The sequence below is a fragment of the Panthera uncia genome, chromosome C2, assembly GCF_023721935.1.
Source record: "Panthera uncia isolate 11264 chromosome C2, Puncia_PCG_1.0, whole genome shotgun sequence".
NCBI lineage: Eukaryota > Metazoa > Chordata > Mammalia > Carnivora > Felidae > Panthera > Panthera uncia.
In genome coordinates, this window is record NC_064810.1 from 51,752,713 (window position 1) to 51,767,593 (window position 14,881).

Genomic DNA, 14,881 nt, shown 5'->3' on the forward strand with positions numbered 1-14,881 from the left:
TGCTTTGTACACTTTAAAATAAGAAAAACAATTTGTATGGGGTGCCTGGGTGGCTCAGTTGGTTAAGCATCTGACCCTTGATCTCAGCTCCAGGTCATGATCTCACAGTTCGTGGGATTGAACCCCAAGTCAGGCTGTGTGCTGACAGTGTAGAGCCTGCTGGGGAGTCTCTCCCTCCCTCTCTCTCTGCCCCTCTGTCACTCGAGGTCTCTCTCTTTCTCTCTCTCTCAAAAATAAGTAAACTTAAAAAAAAAAATAAACAAAAAGCAATTCATTTGAAGTTACTCAACTCTAACTCTACAAACATTTTCTACAAATATTTCATGTTGCCTTTAACAACCCTTTTTTCAAACTGTGAACAGTGATCTTTGGCCTGATTTACCTGAACAAATACACTGAAAAATACTGTGATTTGCCCTGAGTAAAGCTTCCCTAGGGAAAATTCTAGTCACTCCTTTTTTCTTGATACCTCTTTCTTCTATTTGATGTAACTTGATGAAATCATCCCTAGACCAATATATCCACCTAGAAAGTAAATAGAAAGGGAAATAAAATGTTATGCAGTTTTTCACTGCACATATTCCCTGGTTCTTTCGGTCTCTGACTAGAGGCATATGCTTTAGCTTGTGGCTCTGTATGTTTTTATATTAAGGTAAAATTTGCTTACAATAAATGTGCCATTAAATGTTTTGATAAATGTAATACATCTTGTGACCATTACTCCAGTCACAGAATGGAGCATCCCATCACCCCAGAGTATTCCCTTGGACTCTCTTCCTGTTCAGCCCCACTATCCATGTTCCCTTAGGCAACCACTGTGCTAATTGTTATCACTAGAGATTACGTTTGTCTAGTCTGGAGCCTCATACAAGACGTACTCTTTTGTGCCTCGCTTTTTTCTTTTAACATAGTGTTCCTGAGATACATATATTAATGATTTGTTGAAATTACTGAGTAGTGTTCCATTGTCAGAATATGTCACATTATTTTAATCCATTCTCTTGTTTATGGACATTTGAATAGTTTCTAGTTCAGGCTATTATGAATAATATGGCTAAAAAAATCCTTATATAAGCATTTTTGTGAGTATTTGTTTTCACCATCTTGGGTTAACACCTAGAAATGGAATCGCTAGGTCATAGGGTAGATATTTTTCATAAGAAATTGCCAAACAGCTGTCCAAAATAGTTGTCCAATTCCTGCTTCCACCAGCTATGTATGAGAATTTTGGTTTTTCCACATTCTTGCCTAACTTTGGTATTGTCATTCTGTTTAATTTTAACCATTCCAGGAAGTGTGAAATTATATCTAATTTTGGTTTTAACTTGCATTTCCCTGAGACCTAATGATTTTAAGCTCCATGTACTTATTGGTCATTATCTTTTGTACAGTTACTATTCAGGTCTTTTACTTGTGATTTTACCGGTATTTGGGTGTGTGTGTGTGTGTGTGTGAGTGATTGATCTGTAAGAGTTCTTTACATGTTCTGTATAAAAGTCCTTTGTTATAGATATATTGTGACTTTTGTTCTAGTCTGTGACTTCTTTTCTTTTTTTCATGCTGTCTTTTAATGAGTGGAAGTTTTTAATTTTAATGAAGACCAACTTACGAGTTTTTTTCCTATTATGCTTACTGCTTTCTGTGCCCATGGTACAAAATGTTTGCTTATCCCTAAATAGCAGAAATATTTTTCTATGTCTTTTTCTAGAAACTTTATACATTTAAGAATATGATATATCTAAGATTTTGTGTGTGATACAAGACAAAGGTGGCTTATTTGTTTGGTTGGTTTTGCTTTTGTTATATTTGTCAACTTATTCCAGCATCATATGTTAAAAAGATTTTCTTCTGGCCTTGGAACTTTTGTAGTAGTAATAGTGGTAATAAAAATAATGATAATAAAATGTAAGTCTTTCAACTTTGATGTTCTGCTTGTGTTAACAATCTTATTTCTTTCCATTTTCATATAGATTTTAGCAACTTGTTAATTTCTACCAAAAAAAATTTAAGAGCTTTGTGGGATTATGGTTGCTTTGAATTTATAGATAAATTTGGGTAGATTTGAATCTCAAATTTGACATCTCTTAACCTTCCAATATGTGAATATCATTTTTCTCTCCATTTACTTTCCATTTTTTCTTAGCAATATATTTTTTTAAATTTTAATGTTATTTTTTGAGAGAGAGATAGTGAGCAGGGAGGGCCAGAGAGAGGGGGGTACTGAAAATCTGAAGCAGGCTCCAAGCTGTCTGCACAAAGCCCAATGTAGGACTGGAACCCACGAACTATGAGATCATGATGGGGCCAAAGTCGGATACTCAACTGACTGAGCCACCCCAGCACCCCGCTTAGCAATATTTCATAACTTTTAATGTAGACATGGACATGTCTTATAGAATTTATTCTTATGTTTTATGTCTTTTGCAGCTATTATAAATGCAATTATTTTGCAATTTTATTTTCCATTTTTATATAAAAATATGATTATTTTGTTGTTGTTGAAATGTATACAGCCACCTTCCTACATTCGCTTGTTAATTCTATTCGTTGTCTTGTGGATTCCTTAAGATTTCTATGTAAACAATCATTTCATCTGGAAATAGAGATAATTTTACTTCCTCCCTTCCCCTCTGTATGCTTTTTCTATTTCTTTTTCTTGCTCTGTTGCACTCATAGAGATCTCCAATACAATGTTGAATACAACTGTTGAAATCTTTACATGTTCCCAATTTTAGGGAGGGAATTGTTCAATATTTGCCATTATGTATGATATTTGCTCTTTGTTTTTCATATATGCCTACCCAGAGTTAGCCCGACTGTGGGGCTAAGGTACGATTCTCCCAACTGCCAAATCTTCCCAGACTTCTGACCCCCAATGCAAGGAGTTAGTGTGCAAATACTGAGTTTAGAAGGAAGAGTCCACATAAGAACATCCTTGCTTCTGATACTAGTTCAAGTTGAGGGTTTCCCAAAACCACACTCAGGTTTGATCAATTGCTAGAAATACAGAGTTTTACTGGAACCTAATATACTCTCGTTTATGTTCATTACAAGTAATAGATATGTTGAAATTGGCCAAGGAAAAGAAATAGCGCAGAGTCTGGGAGAGTTCCAAATGTGAAGTTTCCTTTGTCTTCAGACATGTTACTCTACTGCCACTGATGTGTGGCAAAAGCATGGGCTATTGTCAATCTGAGAAGCTCGCTTGAGCTTTACTGTCCAGAGTTTTTATTAGGGCTTTGCTACACAGGCATTATTGATTGACTACGTGTCCATATGGTTTACCTCAATCTCCAGCCTCTCCCTTCCTCAGAAATCAGGCTGATACCACATAGCCGAAAGCCCTAAATCATATAGCTGTTCTTACAGGATGGCCAGCCCGCACCCTAAGACCATTGGATGTTGATGGCCATATGCTGAGACAACCTCTCAGCATAAACTATTCGATGCGATTGGAGATGCACCAGGAAAAAGAAAGCCACTCCTAGCACTTAGGATATCCTAACTATTTAGAGATTATCTCCCAAGAACTAACGACAAAGCCCAGACTTTTCTTTGGGCAAGGCCAAATTCCTTACTACACAATGCCCTTTAAGAGGCTAAAGAAATTTTTTAAATATTCCTAGATTACTGAGAGTGATATTTGTGATAATTTTCTATCACAGATTATCATTGAATTTTCTCAAATGCTCTTTTGACATCTACATTACATTACATCTGCATTTATATTATTTCTATAAAAAATCATATTGTTTTCCTATATTCTTTATTCTGATAAAATGGTAAATTATATTGATTGATTATTGAATATTAAGCTAGTCTTGCATTCCTGGAATAAAGCCTACTGTATTATATCATATTTTTTTATATATTGATGGATATTGTTTATCAACATTTTATTAAGAATTGTTTTGTTTACATTCATGAGGAATAGTGATCTGTGATTTTCTTTTCTTATAATGTCTCTGCTAAATTTTTGTACTAGGGTAATGTGAGCTTACTAGAATGAGTTGGAAAGGGTCCCATCCTCTTACTGAAATATGTTGTTATTTCCTTAAATATTTGATATAGTTCAGAGATAAAACCACCTGGGCCTGGAGTTTTCTTTATGAGAATTTGTTTTAAAACAAAAATTATGATTTCAGTTTCTTTAATAGACATAAGGTTGCTTCCTCTTGAATAATTGGTAAGCTTTTCAAGAAAAATGTCCATTTCATTTACATTGTTGACACTTTTGCAAAAAGTTACCCATAGAATTCTGATTCTGCAGTGATAACACTTTACTTTCTAATATTGTTAATTTGTATTTTATTCCTTTATCATGCTCAGTATTTTTAGAGAATCAATTTTCTAATAATTTCAAATAACTTTCTTATTTGTTTTATTTTTATTTCTATTGCTTATTTTCAATTTTAATTCTTTTTGCTCTGAGGATTACTATTCTCTTTTCTTCTACTTTATTTAGAAAGTTATTCAACTTTCTCTTTTTTTAATTTCATAAATGAATTAAAAATTTAGATCACTGCTGTTAGCCTTTCTTCTTTCATAACACAAGCATTTAAACTATGAATTTCACTCACAGCACTGAGTTAGCTGCATTCCACAAATTTCAGTATGTTTTGTTTTCATATTCATTCAGTTAAAAATGTGTTTCAATTTTCTCTGTGGTTTCTTCTTTGGAGCCAGGTAGCTCAAACTGTGTTAAATTCCACACATTTCTCCTTGACTTCTGTTTTGTTAAGACAGCCTGCTCTGTAAGCTTTTAATCTTTTGAAATGCATTGAAAGTTATTCTTTCGGCCTTCCATGCAGCCATGCAGCATTACCTGGAGAGTGCTAGATGAGCATTTGAAGAAAACACTGGTGGTTGATGGGTACGGTGTTCTATAGCTGTATGTCAGATTAAGATAGATAACAGTTTGTTTAAATCTTCTTATCCTTACAGATTTTTTTTTCAAATTATATAACATCACTTCACATGTAAGAGGGTTACAAGCCAGTACTTCCAGTACTAGAGCTAGCTCAGTGCTAGTAACTTCATCATGATTGTGCATACGGAATTTTGGTCCATTAATCCTACCAGCTACTGAGACAGGAGTATTAGATTCTCTAAATAAGGTTGTGTATTTGTCTGTTGATTTCTCCCTTTAATTCTGTCAGGTTTTGCTTTATGTTTTCATTAATTACATACACATACAATTGTCATGACTTCCTTGTGTATTGAAACTGTTGTAACTATGAAATGTCTCTCATTGGTGCTGTAATGTTCCTCGTGTTGAACTTTACATTGCCCCATATGAATACAGCTATAGTGCTTTCATACGCTTCCTGTTCACAGGTATATCTTTTTCTCTTTTATTTTCAGTTTGCGATCTCTGTATAGTTAAAGTGCACCTCATGTATGGTAAAGGTGTTAAGACTATGACTCTCAGGCTGCTGTCTGATTTTGTAAAGAAAGGTTTTTGGTAGCACAGTCATGCCCATTTCTTCACATGTGCTTTGTGTTGTTTCACACTATCACGCCAGTGTGGAAGAGTTGGAACAAAAACCATATGGCCTCCTAGCCTGAAATAGTTACAATCTGGACCATCCAGAAAAAATTTTAACGCCTGGAATATCGCATTTGCTTACTTGCTTATGACAGTCTGACAGTCTCCCTTTTATTTATTTTTTTTTTAAGTTTATTTATTTTTGGCAGAGAGAGAGACACAGACAGACAGACAGAGCATGAGTTGGGGGAGAGGCAGAGGGAGGGAGTGACAGTCTCCCTTTTAATTGGAGGATTTAGCCAAGCTACACTTGACTTAAGTATTGATGTAATTACATTTAAGATCACCATCTCACTATTTGTTTTCTAGTTGTACTCTGTTTTTCTTTTCCTGCCTTCTTTTGACTTACTCAGATAAGTGTTAGTATTATATTTTAATTTCTCTAATGGCCTTTTAACTATACCTCTTTCTATTCTTTTATTGTGGTTGTTGTAGGGATTACAATAAGAACTCTTAATTGTAACCATCTACTCATGTAATAATCTAAAACTCTTGAAACATTATAATTTTAGATAACCTCCTTCATGTAATTATAGTGTGAGGTTGATAATAAATGAGTTGTAATGAATATGACAGCAATAGCAAAAAGGATGAAGGAAGTTAAATAAAATTATGTTTCAAGGGTCTTACATAATGCAGTATGTATCGTATTAAATGATTGTCTTTATAAAAATTGTTTTGAATAGTATTTATATTTTACCACACACATATAATCTGAATTCATTCTTTCTTGTCCATCTGAGTTTCCATGTAGTGTCATTTCCCTTCAACCAAAGAACTTTCTTTGATACTTCTCAGCACAGGTCTGCTAGCGATAATTTATTCCAGTTTTCTTTCATCCAATTTTATATGTCTTTATTACCTTTGCTTAAAAAATCTTTTTACTGGATATAAAATTCTGGGTTGAGATATTTTTCTTTCAGCATTTTAAAGATGTTTAGTTATCTCCTATATGCATTTTTTTCCTGAGACATTAGCAGTTATTCATGTCATTGCTCCTCTGCCCAAATTTTCTGTGGCTACTTTCAAGTTCTCTTTATATTTGCTTTTGGTTGGTGTGATTATGACATACGTAGGTGTGTTTTTCTTTTTATAATTCCTGCTTGGGGATTGCTGAGCACATTGGATCTCCAAGTTAATGAACATGAACAAATCTGGGAGTATTTTTCATTGTTTCTTTAAATATATTTTCTACCCCCTTTGCTTTTACTTTTTCTACTGGGACTCCAATTACACATATGTTAGACTACTCAATATTGTCCCACAAGTCACTGAGGATCTTTTATTTCCTATTATCTTTCTGTTTTTAAAAATTTATAATTTATGTTGTTTTGTCCTGTGGGTTCACTGAGGCTTTCCTCTGCTACCTCCAATCTGTTGATATGATAATTTAGTGAATTATTCATTTGCAGTGGGAATCATTTTTGTTTACATTTTTTTTGCACTGAAATTTGCCTATTCTCTCATTGTCACCACTTTTTTCTTTATGTCATTTAACATGTAATATAGTAACTGATTTAAAGTTCTTCCTTTGTATTTCCAAATTCTGTGTCATCCAAGGATACTCTCTGGACTTTATGTTAACATTTTTCTATTCTTCATATGTATGGTAACTTTTTTTTATTATATATTGGTCTTTTGGGGGTGATATGTTATAGAGATTCCATGTTCCATTATATTCTCCTAAAGGATATGGATTGTTTTTCTTGGCAGGCAGTTCAACTTCTGGCTGATTTCCTTGATTTTGTGAAAGTTACATTTACATTTTATATGACATACATATCTTAGGTTGAATACCAAGACTCATCACAGAGTCTTGGCTTTTCTGGGATTTCAGTGGAAAGATTGATATGTTTGCCAAGGACTTTTGGCTTGGTGAGATTCAACTCCAAACATATGTTTCTCTATGTAGGGTAGTAGCTAAAATCTATGTCACTTTTTTTTTTTTTAATATTTTTTCATTTTTGAGAGAGAGAGAGAGAGAGAGAGAGAGAGACAGAGTATAGGCAGGGGAGGGACAGAGAGAGAGAGGGAGACACAGAATCTGAAGCAGGCTCCAGGCTCTGAGCTGTCAGCACAGAACCTGATGTGAGCTTGAACTCATGACCTGAGCTGAAGTTGGATGCTTAACACACTGAGCCACCCAGGCACCCCTGTAGCACATTTTTAAGCTTTCCAGTTGTTGCTTTCTACTTGGCTAAGTGAAATTTCTCGCCTCCAAGGGAAGAAATAACATCCAAAGGGTTTATTGTGATTTACACAAATATTTGGGGTTCTCACCACTCTGTGGCTCTCTTCTTTCTGAGATTTTTTTTCTCCTTTACTTTCAGAGTTTTAGTTAGCTTATGCCTCTCCAGCTGGGAAGTGACCTCAGAGGAAAAGTTATGTAAAAATAGAGCTCATCCAGTATAAGGGTCAAATTTCCTTTAGTTTCTACTTGATTTTAGATAGATATAGATATAGATATAGATATATAGATATATAGATATAATGTAGACAGCATATGTCTATATGTCTATATGTTATATAAAAAATATATACTGTGTTTATATATTTTATATGAGAAAAATATGAGAAAAAGAGCAAGGCCATTTGCATCATTCTTCCATTTTCCTGGAAAATATATAGGATAAGGGTGTTGTCATTCACCATAATGTACCATTTTACTGCAAGGTAGGAAATATTTATGTGATAATATGATATAGGTCAAGACATAGACTCCAACTGACAGCATGTCTTATTTACATTTGAAATGTCTGTTGTAAAATGCTATTACATATTTTAGCACTTCTCATGTTGGCAGAGTTTGAGCCTGCTCTCCTGCCTTATGAATGGACTTAGAAGGCTGTAGTTTCAGCTAAACTAAGAATTTTTAAGTCAAAAATTAAATTAAACTCATGCTAAATATAATGAGTGTCCCCAGTTTAAATGAGCCATATGTCTTTATCTCACTTGGACATATATCATATACCATTACATACCTCTTTCTAGTAAAGTTGTGATTCCTAGCAAATGAATCCATTTCAATAATGGAAATACTTTTAAGGGAAAAATGGAGTTTTCTCCCCAGTTTCCTTGGCACATCTGGGTATATATTTTTTCTTAAAAATAGAAATATTATTAGGAATTATATGGCAATAATAATTTAAACTACCATATCACTGTGGTTCTGCTGATGAGCTTATAACAGGGAGGGAGAGAGTTAAGGAAGGAGAGAAAGGAAGGAAGGGGGAGGGAGGGAAGGAGGGAGGGACAGAGGGAAGGAAGGAAAACAGGAGGGAGGGAGGGAGGGAAGGAAAACAGGAGGGAGGGAGGGGAAGGAGGGAGGAAGGAAGGAAGGGAGGGAGGGAGGGAGAGAGGGAGGGAGGGAGTGGTATACTTTTTGAAATACAGTTATGGTTTCTCCTGGGTCATCCTAAAACCAAGGAATTTATCTGTGTGCTTAAGAAAACCTGATTTCAGCTCTTAAAGGATAGAACCCAGTCATGTGTAACCATGGCAGCAACTCTCAAACTTTGGCAGAAGCTGAGCCACCAGGGAGCCTTGTTTATCATGGATTGCTGGTCCTCTCCCCAGAGTTTCTGTTTCTGTTGTTCTGTTTGCGCTTCTGTCAAGTTCCCAGGGGGTGCTGATACTGCTGGTCTAGGACCACAGTTTGAGAACCACCATGTTAAAGCTACTTTGGCTTCTGCTGCCAGATTCCTGTCATAAACTTGGGTCTCTTTCTAATCTTGCTTGTGATTTATTTGATAAAACAGAATTCATAAACAAAGATACAGGACATTAGTTCAATCTGGATGCATAATACGGAATGACAAAAGAGAAAGGCACTAATGAAACACCCTCAGAGAAAATTTGCAGAAAGTATTTGCCAAAAGGAAATTTTTGATTATTCAGTTGATAATAATTACTTCCCAGAAAGTGGAGAGGAAAAAAAAAACAGCCCAAAACATGATGCAACTAAGTATGTATAGTCTATGTTCACAATAATTAGTTGGTTTTTCTCCTACCATATATTTAATGCAACCCCATTACCCAAGGTAATCTCATTGGAACGTGTTTTGTTACCAGTCCAGGTTCACAGATGTGGATTTGTTCACCCCAGTAGTTTGTCTATATTAGATGTAAAACATTTGCTTTTCAAAGATACATTCATGTGAACCCTAAAATTAAAAAAAAATTAAAAAGTTAAATACACATGTGTCAATGTGATGATATTTATTTAATTTTCTTACAGGACTGCCTCAAAACATGTAAACAAGGACCTTGGTAATCTGGAGGAAAACAAAAAGTTAGAAGAAAACAATCACAAAACAGAAGCCTAAGAGAGAAACTGTTCTAAAATGTTGTCCAGGTGGGTAGGCTGTTTGAGGTTTATAGAAATAATTCCCAATGAAAGTACAAAACACCTAGGAGATGAAAGGGAAAGTAAGCCTTGACGTTGAGATGCTTCATAATTGCAACTTTCCAAACAGGAAGAGAGTTTTTGCCAAAGGAAACTTTGGTAACTCAGAAAGGTGTTCTCAGAAGAACGGAATCTCAACAGTCTACCCATCTTCTAAAAAATAATCATTATTCTGTGACTAATTAAAATCAGTGTTGAGATTGTAACATTCAATTAACATTTTGTCTTCTAATGCCAAAATTTTTGCTGAGTGCAAAGAAGTTGAATTTTCTAAATTGATACTTTGGTTGGATGAGAGCTGGTTCTAATACTTCAAATTTATCTTAAAAAGCAATTATGAGAAAAACTTTTAAATATAAAAATTTTAATCTAAGGATTTAATATACTTACAAGTGTCGTGTATTTATGCAGCCATTCCCCAAACTATTTTAATGAAAAAATTTGTGTAGACACACAAAACTTTTGCAGATAGTATGTGTATTATATATATGTGTGTGTATATGTATATGTGTATCTACATATGCACATATATGTGTATGTGTGTATAATGTATATATCAGTGTTACATATATTGCATATATTTATATATAATAGCTATATGAGTATGATTTTTTTAAGACAATCTCAAAAAAAGTCTTTTCCATGGTATTGCCACTTGGAATTTGAGCTTTTCATTTTTATTTATGATCTCTTCAGCCAGCCAAACACAGAAGCCATTTGGACAAATTATTTTGTGTGTCCTTGAGAATAACTGTTGCTGTAGTTTACTCATGTGATGTTAACAGTCCCCAACAACCACAGTAAAGCTTTGGTTCATTATAAATAAAGCACAAGTCACAATCTGAGTAGGTCACCCCAGGTAGCAAGCATGGGAAATAATTACAATTGGAAGGATACACACAGGAAAGAAAGATCGAATAATTGGGATAACACATTTTTAGAATCTGAAAACAGATCTCAAACTGCTCATGTGAAAGAAGTAAGAGCTGGGTCCTGCTGTCCATTGGAGGCCAAGTATGAGCATTCCCATCGGACTTTTTTTCTGCTTCTCTAGGTGCATTCCTCAATCCTTTGTAAACATAGAATTTACCTTCTGGTTATCTTCAAAATTTGATAAAGTCTCAAATAAAACTTAAGCTTAAAGACAAAACCTGCAGAATGCAATATTTTCCTGAAAAAAACCTTCTAATCGTCATATGAATTAAGCAATTTTCATAAAAATAAGTACTCTTCAACAATTCGAAAAAAGTATTTGTAGAAGGGGCTGCAACAGTGCCTGGGATCACAGATGGGCTCAGGGACAATGGAGTTTTATGAAAGGCTCCTATAAAGTAATTCCTATCACTTTTAGTACAAAGCATCTGTTGATGGTGAAAAATGATTGCTATGGTAACTTACTAAATTGTGTTTTTTTTCATCATTTCAGAGAAAAAAAAACTATATAGACCAATTGAAGCATGAACGTGGATTGTATTTAATACATATACAAAGACATTGACAGCAATTCATGGTTCAAGTATTAAGCAGTTCATTCTACCAAGCTGTCACAGGATTTTAGAGAATTATCTCAAGTAAAAACAATGAAGTGAAATTACAAACAAAAACAAGTTTTGGCAGCCATGATAATAGGTCATATGTTGTGTTTGGTTTTTTGTTTTTTGTTTTTTTTCTGTAAATGTCTGCACTGAGGATTTCTTTTTGGTTTGCCTTTTATGTAAATTTTTTACGTAGCTATTTTTATACACTGTAAGCTTTGTTCTGGGAGTTGCTGTTAATCTGATGTATAATGTAATGTTTTTATTTCAATTGTTTATATGGATAATTGGAGCAGGCACACTTCTGATTCTGATTGCTATCAGTAATGCCCCCAAATTTTCTCACAAGCACCGAAATCCCAAAGGTGGCAGCTTGTGAAGGCTGGGGACACACACATTGCTCTATTCAAAAACTGTGATTTTTTCTATCACAAGGGAGATGGAGGCAGAGAGTCAGACTGATGAGCAGCCGATGAGCTGATTCTGATCATGCACCACCAGCTGACTTTCCGAAGTAAATCACACATGCATACGGACGCACATACATAATAATGGTACTCCCAAACTGACAGTTTCGCCTATTTGAAACAGGACATAACACAGAATTTGGGCAGCACTTACCTTCAGAGACAACTGCTAATATATTATTTTCTGTCAAAAGAAAAATGAGAGACAGTTTGGAAAAATCATGGATAACATTCCCATTTTCATAGATCACGATGTAAATCATTGTAATTAAAAATTGGTGTTAAATCCTTTGGGTTATCCACTGCCTTAAAATTATATCTATTTCCTTTAAAAAAAGATATCAGTCAGAATTGGAGATTTTTAACAGTGGTCATTATCAAAGCTGTGTTATTTTCCACAGAATATAGAATATATATTTTTTTCGTGTGTGTTTTTGTTAACTACGCTACAGATATTGAATGCACCTTGAGATAATTTAGTGTTTTTAACTGGTACATAATTTATCAAGCAGTACATGAGAGTGTAATAATAAAATGTCTATGTATCTTTAGTTACATTCAAATTTGTAACTTTATAAACATGTTTTATGCTTGAGGAACTTTTTAGGGTGGTAGTATAAATGGAAACTTTTTGAGGTAGACTGGATAAGGGCCAATAGCTACTTGTGACTAGACTTTTAAACTTTGCTCTTTCAAGCAGAAGCTTGGTTTCTGGGAGAACACTGCACAGCCATTTTTGTCCCAGGATTTACGTAACTTTACAGAAAAAAAAAAAGTGAACATCAGATTTCCAGGTAAAAAACTGTATTCTTTAGGAGCAAAAGGAAAACTGATGTTTATTTCTTAGACTGACAGAATAAAAAATTATGATGGCAATGAAAAACAAATAGAAGATAAAGTCAGAAAAAGATTGGGAATAATATTTTACCACTTCTGCATTAAGAAACACATGTTATTGTACATTTAATGAACTGTTTATTGTCTGGGCAGTAGTGACTCAGTTTAATAAAAGCTTCCTGTAGTGCATTGGTATGGATTAAATACATAAAATATCCTATTAGACTCAATGCTGTATAAAATATTACGGGGAAAAAGAAAATATGTTATTTTGCCTCTAAACTTTGATGTATTGAAGTTTTATTTGGCAGGAAAAAAATTGAATCTTGGTCAATATTTAAACCAAAGTGAAAGGGGAAAAACCAAAGTTATTTTTTTTTGCATGGCTAAGCCATTCTGTTATCTCTGTAAATACTGTGATTTCTTTTTTTTTTCCTTCTCTCTTTAGAATTTTGTTAAAGAAATTCTAAAATTTTTAAACACCTGCTTTCCACAATAAACCACGAACACTAAAATGAAATCACTTCCATATAATTTTTGTTTTCTTTTGGTGTGGGAGATCAAAGATTCAAAGTCTAACTCCTAAGATCTATTTGCAGAAAGAAGCAATGTTGCAATAGAGAGGGTCATACTACAATTATTTCTTGGCTTCCACTTGCTGTAGTAAACTGAGTGCAAAAACAACTGTCAGAACCTAGAGAGCAGAACATTCGCAACTCAGAGTTCTGGACGGACAGCAGAAAGTTTGCCAGGGAAAAGGGGACAGCATTATTACAATTGAATCGATGCCGGGATAAAAAGCGGAGTGTATTTGTGTAACGGCAGCCATCTGCACAGCAAGACTGGGAAGGAAGATAATGCACAATCCTCAACTTCTGAGGTTGTATCTCTCCAATTTCACTCTTTGGAAACAGGAGACAGGTTTTGCCAGTTCAAGTTTCACTTCCTATCTGTGATTACAGGAATTGTATGTGGAAATGGATTAACATACCCGTCTATGCCTAAAAGATAATAAAAATGAAATATGTCTTCACATCTCTCTCACAGCTGTCTTCTTGTCTTCATGAACTAGGCTGTTCATGTGTAGAAAGTAGTCGTCTTTATTAAAGAGGGGGGAAATCATTGTGCCTGGAGAGGGAATGCGGCAAAACAAAATTGTCCATGCCTTCCCATTATGTCAGGCGGGCCACCTTAGCCACTCCTAGATTGCAGCAGTGTCTTGTTCTAGAATGTGTCTCCATCTTCAGTGGTAGGATTATACTTACTGTGGGTATCCCATGTGGCTGTCCTAGAAACTTAATTAAGAGGACACTCTTCTATTTCTTCACTCCCTCCATTAACACACCATTCAGCCTACCATTTGGAATTACATAGGCATGAACTTTCACTGAAATTCTTTCCCTTCAAAGTAAGATAAAGCCAGCTATGTATACATCAGAGAAAGAGATTACTATTTATTGAAGCAATACTATGTTCTAGGGTCATCCATACATTATTTTATTTAATCCTTAGTAGTTGTAAATATTATTAAATGGTCCCCATTTAATAGCTAAAAACTAAGGTTTAGACAGGTTCTATAACTCCCCAATACATTTAGCTTTTAAGTAGGTAAGTTGGGTATTAAACCTGACCTGAGGGGCGCCTGGGTGGCTCAGTCAGCTGAGCGTCCGACTTCGGTTCAGGTCATGATCTCACTCACGGTTCATGGGTTCGAGCCCCACATCAGGTTCCATGCTAGCAGGACAGAGCCTACTTGGGATTCTCTCTCCTCCCCCTCTCTCTGCCCCTCCCCCACTTGTTCTCTCTCTCTCTCTCTCTCTCTCTCTCAAAATAAACTGAAAGAAAGAAAGAAAAAAGAAAGAAAGAAAGAGACAGACATGACCTGATTCTCAAGGTCATGTTGCCCTAGTCTACTATAGTCCCCAAACTTCTTTAATAAAGAAGTTATTCCTTTATTTCTTAATAAAGGAATCCTTCTTTTCATAATATGTAAAGTTGGGAAATACTAATTGACACATGAAAGGCTTACACCATTATTAAATAATTATTCTAAGATGTTCAAATCCTATAATAGGCCAATATTACATAA

At 34.8% G+C, this 14,881-nt stretch overlaps 1 protein-coding gene across 2 annotated transcripts in view; it reads left to right on the plus strand.

The window, feature by feature from the left end:
* The window catches only part of ALCAM (activated leukocyte cell adhesion molecule), a 213,674-nt gene extending 201,222 nt beyond the window's left edge, over nt 1-12,452 (plus strand). The window contains exons 15-16 of one of the 2 annotated variants that reach the window (XM_049628113.1): nt 9,786-9,906; nt 11,382-12,452. In XM_049628113.1, coding sequence (XP_049484070.1) covers nt 9,786-9,873 — 88 coding nt within the window. In that variant the 3' untranslated portion in view covers nt 9,874-9,906; nt 11,382-12,452. Of the gene's footprint in view, nt 1-9,785; nt 9,907-11,381 lie in introns of those variants that run through there. The other variant, XM_049628114.1, reaches the window with a different exon arrangement.
* The last annotated feature ends 2,429 nt before the right edge of the window (nt 12,453-14,881 follow it).